The sequence below is a fragment of the Bos indicus genome, chromosome 29, assembly GCF_029378745.1.
Source record: "Bos indicus isolate NIAB-ARS_2022 breed Sahiwal x Tharparkar chromosome 29, NIAB-ARS_B.indTharparkar_mat_pri_1.0, whole genome shotgun sequence".
Taxonomy (NCBI): Eukaryota; Metazoa; Chordata; class Mammalia; order Artiodactyla; family Bovidae; genus Bos; species Bos indicus.
Genome location: NC_091788.1, coordinates 42,437,050 through 42,456,749, shown reverse-complemented (window position 1 = coordinate 42,456,749; position 19,700 = coordinate 42,437,050). Strand labels below are relative to the sequence as shown.

Here is a 19,700-nt window from a genome sequence, read left to right as displayed (position 1 = left end):
TGCCCTAACCCCTCCCCAGAGGCCTCAGCACCAGCAGGTCAGGTATAAGACCATCCACACCCACACTCCATAAGGTCTGAGGCAGCCTTGTACCATGTGACCTGGCTCCACTGGGCAGAGCTGATTGGTCTAGTGGGGCCACTTGACCCAATGGCAGTCAACCAATCAGTAGACAGCTCAGTGTGGTGAGGGAGCCAATCTGATTCTGTCTTAGGAGATTGTGCTAGGAGCTCTTCTCAGGCCAGGGGTAGAGATGGCGCTGAGCGGATATGGGAAGAGAAGCCACAGGAGTGGGTGTGGGATCAGAGACTTGGGGGCCTTGACAAGCCCCAAGAGGAGAGGACACAGGATCACTGCGGGCTGCAAGTGGTAAGGCAGAGAAAAGCTGTGGAGAGCAGGGGAGGTTTTAAACAGAATTGGCCAGAGCATATAATTTTCATTATGGCTGTGGTTTGGTTTGGTTTGAGCCCCACTGGACATCTACAGACTCCGGCTGCTGACTCCTGGAAGCCAGCCTGGGTCTAGTTCCAGGTCAAGGGTCCTGGTTTCCCTTGCTTCCTGTTCTTGCATATCAGTCAGGTTTGCCTATCTCTCTTGCTGCCGACCTCTTCCTATACAACTGGAAACACCTATTACTTGAGATAACCAGAGCTGGACCTTGTTTTCTGCAGGCAAAGAACACAGCCCACAAATCGAAAGTGAGAAAAAAATCATCAAAGAGCCAGAGCAGAGCCTGGCATCAGCAGGAACACAGCCTTGCTGCACCCTCAACAGACTTCATGCCAGGCAGTTCTTGATGCATGTCCTCCAATAAAATCCTCCTTTACTGGGTTTTGTTTTTATTATTGTAAGAAAAAATGAAATCCACAAAGCAAACCAGAAACTGATAGCTTATGGTGTTTGGTGTCGAATTTGTGGTCTCCAAAGGAGAAGATTTAACTCCAGAACCAAAGATGCAGTTTCAGTCACTCAGAGTTTTGCACAGCAAAGATATTTATTTAAAGTAAAAGGAGAGAGAAAGCTTCTGACATAGATATCAGAAGTAAAGTAGAAAGAGTGCCCACTTCACTAGTTTAAGCAAGGCATTATATACTTTTCTACTGGCTGCTAAGAATAGATTAAAAAAATGCCTCAAGACCGAGATTTTGGAGTGATTTTGTATAACAGGTTCAGTATCATGATGATAGCTGCTGGGACAGCATCTATGACCTGCAAGAGAGAGGAGAGTGAGTCAGACTCTGTGTCAGTAAGCTGAGTACCCACTGTACATTCAACAAGGATGTCCAGCTCAGGGAGCTTCATGTGCCTCATAGCCTCCTTGACAAACTCAGGAGTCAACAAGTATTGGCTGGGAAGTGCAGAGAGGAGGGCAGCATGAGGAAGGAATTTGTGAATGGGGCAGCTGGCCAATGACATACACAGGCCTGAAGAGGGAAATTCCCTTCAGCCTGCGGGTTTTTAAAGCAGACAGATCCCCAGAGGGTGACTGTGGAAAGGACAGGGAGATGAAGCCAGACGGTTGAAATCCTGGCTGATCAACAGGGAGCTCTTGAGATACACATAAAGTTGAAGAGGAATTGCTATTGAACCTCAGTGAACTCTGACCTGGGTCCTAGCAGAGCCCTCACTTGTCTTCAGCTTTGCTGTATCCCCAGCGCCCAGACCTGTTAAGGCTGCAAGTGCTGTCTGCACTTTCTTCCATACATGACTCACCTATGAAAAAGAGTGGTGATGTTATACTTTAAATTATTAAGATATCTTACTTATATTGCTTGTATTAGAAAAAAACCCCAGAAAAGTAAGAGTAAGTTTCAGGGTAAAAACAGAACATGTATCAAATTTCACTCCTTCCTGAACTCCAAATAAAAACAAAATAAGACATTAGTTTTAGGCATAATTCCACTAGGACTCAGAGAACACTAAAGGCTAAGGCAGCTGTGAAAAAAGCTGAATATTAATCCTAAATACATTAAGTCCCCTACATAGTAACCTGGTCAGTTCTGAGAGCACGTTCTTACGTCCAATTTGTTCATAAGTTCAACAAAGTTAGCTTAGGTACCCAAGTAACACAATGAACTATACAGTACTGTACTGTAAAAGATTTATAATACTTTTCACACAAAAAATACATAAAAAACAAAAACAAAGAATAAAGAATACTTTTTTTAAAAAAATTCAACTTAAATTCTTTATTATCACACTCAAAGATAGTTATTGAAAGTGAAAGCTTTAGCTGCTCAGTAGGTTCTTTGGGAACTCATGGACTGCAGCCTGCCAGGCTCCTCTGTCAATGGAATTCTCCAGGCAAGAATACTGGAGTAGGTTGCCACTCCCTTCTCAAGGCAGACTTCCTAACCCAGGGATCGAACCCCAGTCTCCTGCATTGAACACGGATTCTTTACCATCTGAGTCATCCTCTTAAAAGGGTTCTCATACATTAAAAAAAATTATTCACTTATTTTTGGCTGCACTGGGTCTTCATTGCTATGCTCAGACTTTCTCCAGTTGCAGGAAGTGGGGACTCCTCTTTGTCATGGAGCATAGGCTCTAAACTTGGGCTCGGTAGTTTTGGGCTCAGCAGTTGTGGCACACGGGATCCTCCTGGACCAGGGATCGAACCTGTGTCCCCTGCATTGGCAGGTGAATTCTTTACTGCTGGGACCACCAGGGGTGGCCCTCTGATGTATTTTTAATCTTACAGTATAGTACGTTGAAAAGGACAGTAGTGAAGAACAACAGCTGGCATCCAGGGGCTGGTGTCACGTGAACAAGCAAGAAGAGTTACTGACTGGAGGAGGGAAGGAGGTGGGAGATGGTGGAACTGAAGGATTGTCAGCAATAGGAGACGGAGGGCACGCTTCAATGCCACTCATTCCTGACTTTGCTGGGACCCAAGTTCGCATCTTTGAAAGTTCAAAACTTGAATGTTTATATGTCGGGGGCTAACTGTGTACAACAGAATCCCAGAAAAAGATCACATATTAACATCACCAGGTACTTCTGGAAGCGGGTGAAAGAAAGAGAGAGTTGAGGCCGCTCCCTAACCTCAATGAAAATCAGAAGATTTGGGGTCTGAAGCACATGTGAGGGTGTGGGTATCATACCTCCAAAAAGGGATTGAAAGGCCATAAATATGCTAAATGGAGACTCTTGGCCTTCCCATCCCCTCTGCTTCCAGTACTTTACCCTCTACATAAGAGTCAGGAAAACTCTTCTGGGGAATCGGACTGGCCCAAGTGGAAACAATGAAAGGTACCAATATGAGGGTTCCCAGTCTACTCTGAAGTGAACCTCAAAGTCAACAAGTCACTGTCCCCTCTGAGCTCACTCTGCAAGCCCCCTACTCTTAATCATGAGTGCACAATCTAGATGTAGCAGACATCTAGCTGCTGCTACTGTCACTTCAGCGTGTCTTCCCCATAGACGGAAGCCCACCAGGCTCCCCTGTCCCTGGGATTCTCCAGGCAAGAACACTGGAATGGGGTGCCATTTCCTTCTCCAAGGCATGAAAGTGAAAGTGAAGTCACTCAGTCATGTCCAACTCTTTGTGACCCCGTGGAGTGCGGCCTACCAGGCTCCTCTGTCCATGGGATTTTCCAAGCAAGAGTACTGGAATGGGGTGCCATTGCCTTCTCCGAGACATCTAGCAGGACCTCTGAAATAGAAGACAGACAGCAAAACAAAAGGAAAAGGCAATCTGGAGAAAGAAAAGACAACATTTTTTTAAAAAAAACTGTCTTTAGAGAACAGAATGTATACAGTAAAGAAGAGGGACTTCCTGGTGGCTCAGTGATAAAGAATCCACCTGGCAATTCAGCATCCCTAGGTTGGGAAGATCCCCTGGAAAAGGCACTCCAGGATTCTTGCCTGGGAAATCCCACGAACAGAGGCACCTGGTGGGCTATGGCCCATGGGGCTGCAAAAGAATCAAATATGACTAGAGACTAAACAACAACAATAATAAAGAAGGACACAGTGCTATTAAAAATAAGGGAATGTTGAGAGAAAAAAGGCAATTCTCAGAAAATAAAAATATGATGGAAATTACAAACTCCATTTTAGAGATAAAGTTGGGGAAATCTCTCAGAAGGAACAGCAGAAAAGATGAAGCTATAGAAAACAGCTTCCAAAGGCAAAAATAAAGAAATAATGTGGTCAGTATAACATTTGAATAACAAACTTTCCAAAAAGAGGGACTAGAGGAAACTCAGAGGAGGGGAAGCAAGAGTGAAATAACTCATGAAAATTTACTAGGACCAAAGGATATATGTTTTCAGATTGAAATGGTGCTTTGAGGATAAAAGCAGACCTATGCCAAGACACATTAAAGTGAGATTTTAGAACACTGGGTAAAGACAAGACATTACATCTTCTAGAGCAGGAGAGAAAAACAGGAAACCGAGAAAAGATCAGGAATCAGAATTACTTTAGATTTCTACATAGCAATGCTGGAAGCAAGAAGACAATGGAAGAATGCCTTCAAAATCTTAAAGTAAAACAATTTCTAACCTAGAATTACATACCTATGTGCTTAGTTGCTCAGTCGTGTCCGAATCTTTGCAACCCTATGGACGATAGCCCACCAGGCTCCTCTGTCCATGGAGAATCTCCAAGCAAGAATACTAGAGTGGGTTGCCACGCCCTCCTCCTCCAGGGGATCTTCCCAACCCAGAGTTTGAACCCAGGTTTCCTACATTGCAGGCAGATTCTTTCCTGTCTGAGCCACCAGGGAAGCCCAAAAATACTGTAGTAGGTAGTCTATCCCTTTTCTAGGGGATCTTCCTGACCCAGGAATCAAACCAGGGTCTCCTGCATTTCAGGAGGATTGTTTACCAGTTGAGCTACCAGGGAAGCCTTGGCATTCTATACCAATACAGACTATTAAATCAAGTGGGAGGGTAAATTGAAAAATAATTCAGACATACAGGATCTCAAAAAAAATTCTTCCATGCATCCTTTTTTAGGAAGCTGCTGAAGGAGTTTCCACCACAAGAACTGTGTAAACCAAGACAGGGCTTCCCAGGTGACTCATTGGTAAAGAATCCACCTGCCAAAGCAGGAGACATGGGTTTGGCCCCTGGATTGGGAAGATCCTCTGGAGAAGGAAATGGAACCCCCTCCAGTATTCTTGCCTGGGAAATCCCATTCACAGAGGAGCCTAGAGGGCTAAAGTCCTTGGTGTCGGAAAAGAGTCAGACACAGTTTAGCTATTCAACACTAAAAACAAACCAAGAAAGAGGACATGAGATTGGAAGATGGTGCTCTGGTGCAGGAGACAAGAGAGGGAAATCTTTCTAGAATAACAGCAAGAGGATCTCCCAGGACAATAACTGTACCCAGTGTAAAGAGTAACTGGTAGGCAGTAAAAATATCCCCCAAAGATGTCTAGGTCTTAATTCCATAATATGTCCTCATTCCTAATACTTGTAAATACATTATGCTACATGGAGAGAGAGAATTAAGATTGCAGATAGAATTAAACTTGCTAATCAATTTACCTTAGAATAGGAAGATTATTCTGGATTTCCAGTAAGCCTAATGTAATCACAAAGTTTCTGATGGATGTGGGAAGGAGTAGAGTCAGTATCATAGTGATGCAATGGGAGAGAGACTCAACCAGCCATTTCTAACTTTGAAGACAAAAGAGAGCCACAAGGCAAGAAATGCAAGCAGCCTCTTGAAGCTGGAAAAGACTAGAAAACAGGTTCTCTGTGAGAGCCTCTAGAAAATAACACAGCCTTGCTGACACCTTGATTTTAGCCCCGTGAGACCTGTTTCAGATTTCTGACCTCCAGAAGTATAAGACAATACATTTGTGTTGTGTTAAGCCACTGAATTTCTGGCCATTTGTTACGGCAGCCACAGGAACTCATACAGCAATCAATTCAAGTTCGATCCTGGCATGTAGAGTTAACTGTTGTCACCATTATCCTATATATCTTACTGCAACTTCTGGGGGATGCGTCCTACCTGAGTAAGAGAAACAGAAGAGAAATTAAAAAATAAGAGACCATGGATCTAGGGACACACTGAGGACCCACCTGGTCGCTGCGGGAGACCCCGTAGCGCAGCTCATTGACGAAATGCTCGCAGTTGGCGCAGAGCACATGGTAGAAATACTCGTGGCCCGCCAGCTTCTCTGCCAGCTGGACGATTTTGCTGGGAGGGAATGGGTTGTACTTGTCATCGTGCTTGTTGTTGACCTTGTACGGATCTTTGCCAACCACGTTACACAGCCGCTCCTTCTTTACTCTGGCCTTGTCGGCCAAGGAAGACCCGATAGTGGACCAACCAATTCCAGAGATTTTGCCTGTGGATTCAGGGTGAGGAACACGATTGGTCTTGGGCCAGCAGGAGCCTAGCATCCACCACATCCACAATGGTATGAGCAGATGAGTCAGGGTCAGAGCTATGTGGCTTTGGATAAGACCATTGTGGTCTCTGGTCCCTGGTTTTCTTATCTGAAATAAAGAGGAGTAAAATCCTGTGAATTGTTGTGATTTTTTTTTTAAACATAGAGAAGCTGGTCTTGTACACCCTGTGACTCTTCAGAGGCCCTCTTGATTGTGCAGTATGGGCCCTGAGTACACCCACTTCCCTGGGGGAAGAGAGTGTGAATTTTTTGTGACCCTGCCAAGGCTCCACTTTTCTGACACACACAAAGCTGATTACTGCAGAAAACTTGAATGGGTTTGCAGAAGGGGATTCCATCCTTCTGGGAATAAAGGGACCAAAACCCCACAGCTGCTCCCAGAGGAGTGACACCAGGGAGGTCAAGGAGGGGTACATTCGCACAGCCCTGGTCAATGCTGAGGGCCTGGAAGGTGCAACAGATTTCCAGAAATAAAGCTGCCTTGAAGAAAGGGATCTGGGGTCAAAACAGGGGCCAGAATGGTGTGGAGCGAAAGCTGGTACCTGCACAGAGATCCCTGTTGAGGTCACCAGCTTGTATCATGTAGGGAGGGTATGATGACTGAAAACTGGGCTTGCATTAATGAGGTGGACCCCAGGGAACATCGCAGCAGAGACTCATGTCCCTCAGAGAGCCTCTGTGGCCCTGCCATGATCGGGAACCCCTGGTCTCTCCCAGGAGGGGAAGAATCCCATGAGACGGGGCAGGACACATGTTGCACTGTGACACCACGTGACAGCAACAAGTAACGGCCAGAGGGTCTGATCAGAGTGCAGGTCCTGTTCTGCTCAGCTTTCCAGAGAGGACTGAACCCCTCTGCCCAGAGAACAACCATGAGATTTGGAAAATCAGAGGAATTCAGATTTCCTCCTAGTAGGGCAGGAGGTGCTTAATGGATTCAGTGAGGTAAATAGAAGATGATGCTGTGTTTGAGCCCCGAGTCTATTGAAAGGGTCAGCGTGGGGACTGGATCAGGGGAACTCTGGAGACCCATCCAACTTCAGCCCCTCGGCAAGCAGGTAGGAGGCTGGGACAAGGGGAGAGGCAAGCAAGGTGCCTGGGGCACAGAATTTCAGGAGTTTCCAGCTCCAGAGGTGCAAGTTCAGAGTCGACACCCAACAGTGAGGGCTTCCTTACACTCCACACGCTGGGTGCCACCCTGGTGAGAGTGTGTGCAGGCTCAGAGGCAGAAGCAATGGGTGCTGATTCTGGTTCCATCACTGCATGGTCTTGACATGTCACTTAACTTAGCTGAGCCACCGCTGGGAATTCACAAATACAAGCTAAGATGGAATCATTAACACACATCAATTTAGGAATTTAAGGCTCCTTTTAAAAGAATTATTTTCCTTTTTAAAGTTAGTCATGAGAGACTGTTTTCTTGGGCTCCAAAATCACTGTGGATGGTGACTGCAGCCATGAAATTAAAAGACAGTTGCTCTTTGGAAGAAAAGTTATGACAAACCTATACAGCATATTAAAAAGCAGAGACATTACTTCACTGACAAAGGTCCATGTAGTCATGTATGGATGTGAGAGCAGGACAATAAAAAAGGCTGAGTGCCAAAGAATTGATGCTTTTGCAGCTGGTGTTGGAGAAGACTCTTGAGAGTTCCTTGGACTGCAAGGAGATGAAACCAGTCAATCTTAAAGGAAATCAATCCTGAATATTCACTGGAAGGACTGATGTTAAAGCTGAAGCTCCAACATTTTGGCCACCTGGCTCAAAGATCTGACTCATTGGAAAAGACCCTGATGCTGGGGAAGACTGAAGGCAGGAGAGGGGCATGTCAGAGGATGAGATGGATGGTTGGTATCACTGACTCATTGGACATAAGTTTGAGCAAACTCTGGGAGATGGTAAAGCACAGAGAAGCCTGGTATGCTGCAGTCCATGGGGTCACAGTGAGTCGGACACGACTGAGGAAGTGAACACAACATTAAAGAAAATACCAATTAAACAATTGGAGAAAGAGCACATGAATATGGCAAATAATCAATGAATGAAATTTGGGGAACCTCAGATTTCATAGCAGAGCATCAGGTTTAAAGGCAGGAGATAGGGTCAGGGCCAGGGTTTCAGTCCCACCACTGCGACACTCTGCTATATGACTGTGGACAAGTTGCTTAACTTCTCTGAGTCCCCAGTTCCTTGTCGAACAGGTCCAATAAGTCCCACCTGTGCCTACAGCTGTGGATAAGGAGCTGCAAGGATTGAAGAAACAGATTAGGTAATGTGCCCCCACCAGTGCCTGGCATAGGGTTAGTGCCCAGCAAGTGTTGGCTCTCATTAGCACTGGGCCGTTCTCTAAGTTTCCTTCCAGCTCTGGCTTCCACCATTTTCTCAGTAGTATGAGGTCAATCCCCCTGCCTCACCTATTTCACAAAATTCCTGTGAAGCTCCAATGAGGAGATGCAGATAGAAGCATCTTTTCCCTTTAAGGAGCATTGCTCACCCATGATGGGTGTCACACTGTCCACCAAGACCTCTGTCATGCTTTTCCTGTCTCCTGTCCAGCATTTACACCCACTCAGCACAGTCAGTCAATACTGAGGCCCTACTATGTGCCAGGCCTTGTCCAAGGTGCTGAAGCCTTCCATGAACTTGACAGCGTACCTGCCCTCAACTAGTATACACTCTAGTGAAAGGACACTGACAGTGAACAAATAAAACAAAGAAAACACTTTCAGGTTTTGAAAAGGCTGTGGGGAAGATTAAGTGAAGTCACACAGGAGAGGATGACCAGGGGAGGCTGCCCTCGCTCAGGCTGGGGAGGGCCATGCCCAGGAATGGCCATGTGAGTTGAGACTTGAATGATGAAAGGGAGGCAGCCTTGGTGAGAGCCAGGAAAGAGCATCACAAGCAGAAGGGAGAACAAAAGCAAGGACCTCAGGAAGGAAGGCTGCCAGGAGGCCAGTGAAGTCTGGAGACCCAAGAAGAGAGAAGAAGAGGAAGATCAGATAGGCAGCCTGGGCCAGACCATGCCAGGCTCAGAGGCCACAGCACAGATTTGAAACTTTTTCTATATGTGACAGAAATGCCAGTTGAAATTTTAGGGAGAGGAGTGACATAATCAGATTTATATTTTTCAATGATCATGCTGGCTGCCCAGTAAAGGAAGGACTGACAATCGTGGACAAGAGGCAGAGAGACCAAGCAGAACTGCAGTAGCATCAGGTGAGAGAGCATGGTATCTTACCCCAGGCACATCAGTGGAGATGCTGAGAAGTGATCAGATTGCGGGTCTGCTTTGGAGATAAAGCCAATGGGATTTCCTGATGGATTAGGTACAGGTGAAAAGGATCAAGGATGATGTGTAGACTTTGGTCTAAGCAACTGAATGGTGTTGTCATCTGGAGCCCTCCATCTGAGGTGTGTCAAGTTCAACATGCCAGTTCGACACCTAAGTGAAGATGCCAAGTAGTCAAGAGGTTATACAAGTCTGAAGCTGAGCAGGATGAAGCCTAAGTTAAGGTTGTGGTCTTAGGGAGATATCAACAAATAGAAGGTATTAGAATTCAGGACACAGATGAAGGAGGAGTAAAAATGAGAGATATGGGAGAGCAAGAGGAACCCACCCTACCCGCCTCCCACAGGAGGCCACAAGGAAGGGCCTAGTGGGAAAGGAAGAAAGGCAGTGCCAGGGGAAGCATAGAGAGAGGTCACTCGTACTAAATGCTGCAGAGAAGCAAGAAGACGTGGAACCAGGATATTGATGAAACCTTGATAAAAGATGTTCCAGGAGGGGCATAAATACCCCCTGGTGGAACAGAAGAGAGGATGGGAAGTGAGGAGCCAGCAATGGCCACGGCAGACAAGAGATCTACCCCATGGGAAGTTAGGTAGAGAGAATGTGTGGTCAAGGGGGTCTTTGTTTACCAGTGGGAGATATTCCAGTGGTTTCAAAGGCAAGAGGAACAACACAGAAGGCAGGGGGGAATTTGAGGGCAAATGCCTATCAAAGTTAGAGGAGGAGTCCAGGGCCCTAGTCCAACCCAGGGCTGGCTTTACAAATAAGGGCAAAGGCAGATTCTGTGGATGTTGAGATTGGTGGTTTGGTTGATCAGGGTGGGGATGGTGACTTCTACTGTGGTTACTTTGATTTCTCTATAAATACAGCATGAGGTCACTGATTTTGCTACCACCCTAAGTCAGCAGAAGACACACCCAAGAATGTTCACAGCAGCCACATGCGGAGCAGCCTACAACTGGAAACATCCAATGCCAATCAGCAGAAGAGTGGTTAACAAATTGAGGGATTCCCATTGTCTGAGGATACACAGCAATGGAGAAGTAAGAACAGCATGGGTGACTTCATGGGGCCAGTGAAAGAGCTGGACACAAGAGTTGCCCTGAAGTTCTAGAACAGGCAAAAAAAAGCAGGAGAATCTAGGGGAGTGGCTGCCTCTCGGGAGGGAGAGAGGGTCCTGAAGAGCTATGAGGGGCTTTTAAGGGCCGTGGAGATGTTCTAGGCTTTGATCTGTTCATCGTCACATGGATGGGTATATTTTTAAAAATTCATTGACTATATACTTGACTATATTGTTCATTTTACTGCATTTAGATTTGTCCACAGTTAAATAGTTTAGGAAAAGGGAGTGGGGGAATCCTTACAACAATACCCCAAGTTAAGAATTTTCAACCTCAGTTTACAGATGAGGAAACAGAGGGTGGAGAATGAAACTGGATCCACAGTCACCTCTGCTGCCCAAACACCTGTGCTCTTTCCAAGTGATTTATTTAATTAAGATTAAAGTTAAAAGTTGAATGTGTTTTATACAAGGTCATAACATATAAAATGCATTACAGTAGAAATGCACCCTTGGAATCCCACCTCAATTTCTCTGCACACCCCTTGGGTTCCAAGGAGCAGAGTTTGAAAACCATGGCCCTACACCAAGATGTCTTCTTGTAGCATTCAGGAACCAACTGCCAGTTGGGGAGCAAGAGGAATGTTGGGGTCCCTGGTTACCCACAGCTCCCCTATCCCCTCTGCTTCCAGCCTCAGCATGGTGGAGGCCCTGGGTGCCCTTACTTAAGGGTGCCAGGTGGACCACATATCCGCCGCCAACGTAGACAGCCCAGTGTGAGTAGGGACCGCGGACGATCTCAATCAGGTCTCCAAGCTGGGGTTCGGGCTGCAAAACCAAGAAGAAGGCTGTTAGAGGTGATGGGAGAGCTGGGAACCAGGGTGGGCTCAGACCCGAGGGAGCAGCTGAGCGGCCTTCATCTCACAGCTCTCCAGGACGTCCTTCTGAGCCCTCCCAGCCACGCTGGTGCCCGGCCCACTTCACATGTCTGCCAGGGACTATGGGCCTGCCCACCTGTCATTACTACTTGCAAAGTGTACACCTTGCTGGGACTTCTACCTTATTGTTATTCTTTCTAGTATATTATTTACTGAACGCTTACTCTGAGCCAAGGACTCTGCTGACCAGTTTTACAGGAATAGTTCAATAAATTTACACAACCCGCCTATGAGGTAGGCTCTGTTGTGAACCCCGTGTGATGAAAGAGGAAATCAAGGGTCAGAGATGGAGAGGAGATTTTGCAAAACCACCCAGCCCTGAGTGATGTGAGCAGGACTCAGCGCTATGCCGCCTGATTCCCAGGCCATCGTCTTGACCACCATAGTGACCAATATGCAAGCACATGGGTTATCTGACTACTGCCCACCTGTGGGCCCTGCAGAGGCTGCCAAATCTAGGGGCAATGGTATTCCACAGACACTCCCCCTACCTGACCCAGAGCCTGGCAGACAGGTGGAGTCTGCCTCTGGCAGTAATGTCCCCCTGGCTGCTCCTCCTAAAGGTGAGAGTGCGTGCATGAGCGTGTGACAAGCAATGGAAAACTCTCTCTGCACTGTGCTCACTCCTCTACTTCTGACACCGGATGTGTGGGTTTCCCACACTAAGCAGTTCAATCCTCGGTGCACACTGACTGGGTGTCCCACTGTTTAACTCGGTTCTGACACTCACGGCTCAGAGTCAGCGCAGACCCTACAGGCTTAGTCCCAGGAGACTGAGCTTCAGATGCCAGGTGCAAGTTGAAGTTGTTTCCTGCGCTCTCAATAACTGGCTGTAAATTGATGGTTCCCACAGTCCCCTCCCTTGGGTTCAGTGGTTTGGTGGAACAGCTCATAGAACTCAGGAAAACAGTTTACTTGCTAGATGACCCATTTACTAGAAAATATGCAACTCAGGAATGCAGAGGGCAAGCTGTGGGGCAGAGGGGGATTCAGAGCATCCTTGCCCACTCCAAGGAACTCTGCTCTCCAGCACCTCCACGCTCTCACCAACACCCCAGCTTAGCAGTTTTATGGAAGCTTTATTATGTAGGCTCGGTTGATGAGATCATTGGCCATTGGTGATTAATGCTACTTCCAGCTCTTTGATCACTTGGTCAGTTGAAAGGGGCTTCTTCTGAATGATGAAACGGATTCCTCTCTTCCCTGCTGCTGCTGCTAAGTCACGTCAGTCGTGTTTGACTCTGTGCGACCCCATAGATGGCAGCCTACCAGGCTCCGCCATCCCAGGGATTCTCCAGGCAAGAACACTGGAGTGGGTTGCCATTTCCTTCTCCAATGCATGAAGGTGAAAAGTGAAAGTGAAGTTGCTCAGTCATGTCTGACTCAGCGACCCCATGGACTGAAGCCTACCAGGCTCCTCCATCCATGGGATTTTCCAAGCAAGAGTATTGGAGTGGGTTACCATTGTCTTCTCTGCCTCTCTACTCTACTGCTCAGGAAATTACTCGGGTTTTAGAAGCTCTGTGGCAGGAACCCAGGACCAAGACTAAATATACATTTCTCATTACATCACAGTGGGCATGTGTGGGAGTGAGGGTTTGCGTGCGTTTGCAGGGGAAGGTGGGAAGGATGCTGAAACACTCATCAGAGCCCCGCCCTGTGATGGGAGCAGTGGCCCAGAGCCTGAGAACAGTCAGGAGATTTTCAAGATCATTGTCATTCAATGTACTGAGGTCCCAATACCAGACACTGTGCTGAGAGCTGCAGGTAGGGGCACTCCGATCTGGACTTCCCTCGTCTAAACCAACCATAAATCCCTTTGGGACACCTGGAGACAGAGCTCCTCAGAGGTTGTTCCAGCCCTCTGTCCTTTTCCACTCACCCCTTGCTCTTAGGGGACAGACCCATAGGGGCCTGCCCACATCCCACCTCCAAACTCTGGCCTGACTGAGAGACTCCATCAAAGATGAGTAGGGAGTGTGGACTCCCCCATGTATGGCCTCCCCTAGGATAGCAATGATGGGCAGTGGGAATAGCTCATCACCAGTCTCTAGTGGCTGTGAAGCAGGGTCAAGGGCAGTTCATTTCTATTTATAGAAGCACTAAAACTGCAAAGAAGTATCCCATGTGGCAGGAAAAATATCTTTTTTTGCTGCAATTTTACAGACAAGTCATGCTATCTTATTGCAGTAACTATAATTTATCTTCCTAGAAGAAGTCACCCAGACCTTACTGAGAACCAATTTCAGAACACTGGACAATGGTCACAATTTATGAACCTCATTTGTTTTCCAGAATAGAAGAAAAAAAAAGTACATTAATTGTTGGGTGAGAGTTAGGAGGTTGTCAGGGATCTCAGTGGAGAAGGAAATGGCAACTCACTCCAGTATTTTTGCCTGCAGAATCCTATGGACAGAAGAGTCTGGCAGGCTACCTTTCATGGGGTTGCAAAGAGTCAGACACGACTGAGCGACTGAGCACAGGGCTCCCCAAAGGGGAATTTAAATGAGTTTTTCCATGAATAATCCAGGACTTAAAGGCAAGGCAGAGACCCAACCCTCAAGGAGTTTATAGATTAGAAAAAGACATTTTGGACATGAGTACTATGGGGTCAAGTAATAAGCTGCCAGTAGGTACACAGACTCAAGGAGTTCACTGTGTCCCAGGAAATGCCAGTGAAAGGAGAGCTATACAGAGAAACAAGCTTGTAAATATATAGATATGTGTGTGTGTGTGTGTATACACCCAGCAGCAAAATTATCTACAGAGAAACTTGGACTCATCTCACCCCCCCTTTCTTTCTTAAGTTCATGTCCAACTGAGAAGGCTGACCCTAAAAATTGTCCCTGAATTCACTGTCTCCTCATCTCCCGTCCACTGACTTGGTCCGGGGCAGCCCCTGTGACTCCCTCTGACCCCTGAGCTCCCCACCCCCACCCCACTTCCTGTCTCCATCTGGAGAACATATAGATGGACTGTTCACTCCATCCCTAAGTAATCCCAGATGTCTAAGACCATGGCCAGGGTACTGGCAACAGCAGACAGGGAAAAGGCAGAACATCAGCTGTGTCTCTACTTGGAAAGGAAATGGGGCAGGAACCAGGCATGAAGTAGCTCAGAGCGAGGCTTGATCCCTCCTTTCTTTAGAAATATGACATCTCTTCCCAGAATTGGTTGATTTTCAGTAATGGCAGGAATCTGGCTTGTTCCTTTCCAGCAGCACCCTAGGTAAGGAGCCTGCCCCCCCACGGAAACTTCTCTCATTCAGAAACACTGGCTGCTTGGGAGAGAGCTTTTCAGTAACAGAACGCTGAAATGCAAGTGCATTCTCTGCAGCAGGACTGATGCCTTGGGTGATGGAGGAGGCAGAGCAGGTGGGCCGCATTCATCTCCCTTGTCCCAGGGTTGCCCCCTCTGCTGCCACGCCAGCTTCCTCCCTGCGGCCCCCAGAGCACCCACCACTCCTCCCCATGGAAGTCCCTACCCCCCACTGCACTGGGTGCAGACAGGAAGCTCACTCTGCCCCAAGACCTTGCGGTTCCAGCAGGAAAAGGGAGTTTTAAACAACCAATATATTTTCCTATGAAAGCCGAATCCAGACAGGCTCTAGGAAGAGTAAGATCCGGCCTTTACAGGAGGGGAGCTGCCCTCTCATTTAGAGTCAGTGGTGGGGAGTTTCAGGGGACTTACCGAAGCCATCACAAGCCAGAGTAGTACTGCAATCTTTCTGCTCTCATATCAGCTTTTATGTTAAAGCTAAGAATTTCGCTTTCGCTTTTCTTCTCTTCTTAAAAACTACAAAGCTGTAAACTTTTTTTCTTCTTTTTTTAAAGGGAGACTATGGTTTGCTGTAAGTGGAAAGGTCAATGATTACCTACCTCAAAACATAAAGTCACTGGGACTTTAAAGCCCCCTGGAAGTAGAGTAGGAGGCTGGTGCTATCATCTGGCCTTGCTTGAGAAACACAAGGTCTCTTTCAACAAAATCCTGGATGACTGTTCCTACTCCAGGAAGAGGGGCATTTAGAGGCTCAGAGGTGCCAACCCCCTAGTACACCTTCTAGGCCATTGTAATGACTCTATGAGATACTGGGGCAGAAGCCATGGGGTGGGCCAGATGGGGTGTTGCACTCCACGGGACAAGCATTCAGGAGGTGGGTGCCTCGTGGCATGTGGGACCCAGGACCTCGATGCCCCTGTAGGATGTGTTTGGCTGCAAGAAACAGAACTTAACTAAAACAGGTTTTGACAGCCTGGGCAGTCACTGACTCTGTAATAGGAAGACAGAAGCTGGTGACTCAGATCCATTTCAGTAGCTCATCGAGGCCACTAAGGACCTAGGCTTTTCCATCATGCTGGTGCTGTGTCCCCAGTGACACCCTGGTGGTCACCATGGCTGCAGCAGCCTCAAGCGGCACATTTTTTCCTGGCCATGTCCAAATGCACTAAAGGAACATCTTTCTCGTCACTTGTCTTTTTTTTTTCTTTTCCTCCAGGGAATACAGTCTTTCCTATAACCCCCTGGCTGGCCTGCTCTCCCTCTTCACTGGCCAGAACTGAGTCATGCTTCCCCTTCCAAACCAATCGTGGGCAAAGAGAAAGGGGCTTCCAGAGCAGCTTCAGACTACTCACGGTGCATCAACTGGAGCTGGAGGGTTGCCTGCTGCCTGATTAACAGCAGGATTGTGAGCCTGGGAGAAGGTGAATGACTGTGGTATATGCGTGCATCACGGGGAGGGATGGCTACTGACTATCCAATCAACATATGGGATGCACTCACTTGCTTCTCATCTGGGTGAAAACCAACTTATTTCAAGGCTACAAACAGACAGGAACCAGTTCTCCAACAATCAGACAGCATCTGGATGGAAAATCAGGGGCAATTGACTCACTGGGAATGGGAGGAGGATGCAAAGCAGGCTTGTGGATATGTAGAGAGCCCCCGAGTTACTGAAACTCAGTCAATTCCTGGAAAAGGTATCATATTTCTCAGAAGGGCGGGCCTGTGTGGCTTTGCTCTGTGGTGCTCTGCACCTTCATCCTGTCCATTTCCTTTCTAAGTAGAGACACAGCTGACTGCCTTTGTTAGTATCTGCTATTGTTAGCTGTTGTTACCATCCCAGCTGTGGTCTTAGACAACTGGGGACATTTGGGGATTGAATGATGGATATAGGAGGTCTCGGGGGCAGTCAGAGGGTAGAGGGGGTCACAGAGGCAGGGTAGGGGCTGGCCTGGATCAAGTCAGTGGATGGGAGATGGGCAAGGCAGTGAATTCAGGATAAACTTCCAGGGTGGGCACTGACTGGACTTTGTGGTTGGATGCAGGTGGCAGGGGTGGGTGTGAGTGTGGGGAAGAAGGAAAGGATGTGTAAGGGAGCTGGAGGACTTCGGATGGCCCTCTCTGGGGACTAGAAAACCTGGAAGAGGGGTTGGAACAGGGAACATCATTCCCCAGATCAGGAATGTAGCGGGAACAGAAAAATGATCCGTTTTTGCAGCTGGGGTGCCCTGGGGTGGAACACAGACCATGAGGAATGGGGTGAGGAAAGGGAATCAGGCAGGACTGTGGGGTGCCTAGTGGGTGATGTGGACAAAGGCCCGGCTTGGGCTCTTGGCACAAGTGACCTTGAGCAGGGCATCGCCCTCTGGGAACCCTGGTTCCTGTGCCTCCACAATGGGATGATGCTTCTTGTCAGGTTGTGTGGGTGGAAGGGCCACGTGGCAGGTGTCCACCCCATTGCTGACTGCTGTGTGATCCCACAAGGTTCTGGTCCCTGAACTGCACGTTGGGTCACATTAAGATCTCTCCAACTTGCATCTCTCAAGACATCAGGTATGAGAGACGGGCATCCTGAGGGCAGGAGGGGACCTAAAGATGGGGCTGAAGGAGGCCATGGACACCATGAGCACAGGGTGGTGGGCTTGGGGGTCTGTCCACAGACTGACTGCCCAGCATTGCCCTGGGTGGGCCTGGTGCTGGGACATGTTGGGAAAATGCTGTGCATGCTGTGTCTTGAGTACACACGTGCAGAAACACATCCGCACAGCCCCGGGCATGTGAAGGTACACCTGAGTGAACACGGACTCAGCCAACACAGTCCCAGGACCCTCCCTCCTTTCCCATGTCTCAGCAGGGGTGGGGGCTGGTGCCCAAGACAAGTGCTTGCACCGTCCTGGTTGCCCATCACGTGATGAAGACTAAGCATCACCCCTTCTCCCCAAAGAAGCCACTCTCTGGGAGATGGATGGCTTAGGTTCATGTTCATCTGGTTTTTCTAGGGCAGGCAGGCCAAACGCTCTACCTGGAGATCTGGCTGAGATGTTTTCAAAGTGGCTATTAGACAACAACGTGGTCCATCTGGTCCCTGAAAGCAAGGAAGGATTTTCTGTCTAAATGTCAGTCCTGTCTGACTCTCAGTCATGTCCGACTCTTTATGATCCCATGACCTATAGCCTGCCAGACTCCTCAGGCAGGAAGTCTCAATGGATGTTAGCAAACATTGTAAAATGAACAAAAAAGCAAACACAAAATATCAAAATTTGTGTGCTATAGATAAAGTGCTGAGAAAAAATGTATTATCTTAAATGCTTATAGTAGAAAAGAAGAAAAGTTTAAAATCAGTACTCTGAGCTTTCAACTGAAGAAATTAGAAAAAGAGAGCAAAATAAACCAAAGCAAGTAAAAAGAAGGAAATAGAAAAGATAAGGGCAGACATCTATAAAGTTGGAGACAGGAACCAGTAGAGAAAATCAATAGGATCAAAGCTGTTTTTCTGAAAATACCATTAAATTGGTCAAACTCTAGTGAGACTGACAAAGAAAAAAAGGGGAAAAGATTCAAATTACCATCATCAGAAATGAAAGAAGGATTTTCACTAAAGACCCCACAGACATTGAAAAGATAAGAAAATCTTATGCACTGAGTGTATGTATTACATTTGATGACTAAGATTAAATGTAGATTGGTACAGCCACTATGGAGAACAGTATGAAGATTCCTTAACAAATTAGGAATAAAATTACCATATGACCAACAACCCCACTACTGGGCATATGCTCTGAGAAAAGCACAATTCAAAAAGACACATGTACCCCAGTGTGCGTTGCAGCACTATTTATAATAGCCAGGACATGGAAGCAACCTAGATATTCATCGATAGATGAATGGATAAAGAAGATAGTGTACATCAGTACAATGGAATATTAATCAGCCATAAAAAGGAATGAATTTGAATCTGTTGTAGTGAGGTGGATGAACCTAGAACCTGTTTTACAGAGTAAAGTAGTCAGAAAGAGCAAAACAAATATTGCATAGTCATGTATATATATGGAATCTGCATTAAATGGACCAATTTCTTAAAAAACAGAAACTATCAAAAGCAACCCAAGATAAAATAGATACACGGTCTATTTCTATGTCCTATTAAAGGAATTGAATTTTTTTTAAATTTTATTTTATTTTTAAACTTTACATAATTGTATTAGTTTTGCCAAATATCAAAATGAATCTGCCACAGGTATACATGTGTTCCCCATCCTGAACCCTCCTCCCTCCTCCCTCCCCATACCATCCCTCTGGGTCATCCCAGTGCACTAGCCCCAAGCATCCAGTATCACGCATCGAACCTGGACTGGCATCTCGTTTCATACATGATATTTTACATGTTTCAATGCCATTCTCCCAAATCTTCCCACCCTCTCCCTCTCCCATAGAGTCCATAAGACTGTTCTATACATCAGTGTTTTTTTAATTAAAAAATCTTCCAAAGGAAATATCCAGGTCTAGATAGCTTCCCCAGCAAATTTCATGAACAGTTTAAGGAAACAGTCCCAATTTTTACAAAATTTCAGGAAGTAGAGAAGGGGACAGCACTTCTGAGAGAACACACAGATGGAAAATTAGCACATGAAAAGATGCTCAACATCTTTAGCTGCTAGGGAAATACAAATTAAAGCCACGAGATACCTCTACACATCAAGAATGGATCTGTTCCCCAAATCCATACACCTTTTGTGCAGTAATCAGCTTTGTGTGTGTCA

General features: G+C 46.8%; 1 protein-coding gene across 4 annotated transcripts; it reads right to left on the bottom strand.

Annotated features, from left to right (window-relative positions):
• Positions 1–969: 969 nt before the first annotated feature.
• Positions 970–15,437, bottom strand: LOC109554705 (phospholipase A and acyltransferase 3-like). 4 transcript variants are annotated; one of them, XM_070782545.1, is made up of 6 exons: positions 15,352–15,380; positions 11,449–11,551; positions 9,613–9,816; positions 6,042–6,461; positions 1,606–1,713; positions 970–1,209 (listed from the first exon to the last, which is right to left on the bottom strand). In XM_070782545.1, exons 4-6 carry the CDS (start codon positions 6,372–6,374, stop codon positions 1,132–1,134), a joined length of 519 nt encoding a protein of 172 aa, XP_070638646.1. In that variant the 5' UTR covers positions 6,375–6,461; positions 9,613–9,816; positions 11,449–11,551; positions 15,352–15,380; the 3' UTR covers positions 970–1,131. The 4 variants fall into 4 exon arrangements, 3 of the variants coding, with proteins under 3 accessions (XP_070638646.1, XP_070638645.1, XP_019810932.2); XM_070782544.1 differs by lacking the exon at positions 9,613–9,816 and having other exon boundaries at positions 6,042–6,310; positions 15,352–15,437; XR_011564851.1 differs by lacking the exons at positions 970–1,209; positions 9,613–9,816 and adding an exon at positions 3,572–3,655 and having other exon boundaries at positions 6,042–6,310; positions 15,352–15,437.
• Positions 15,438–19,700: the final 4,263 nt, after the last annotated feature.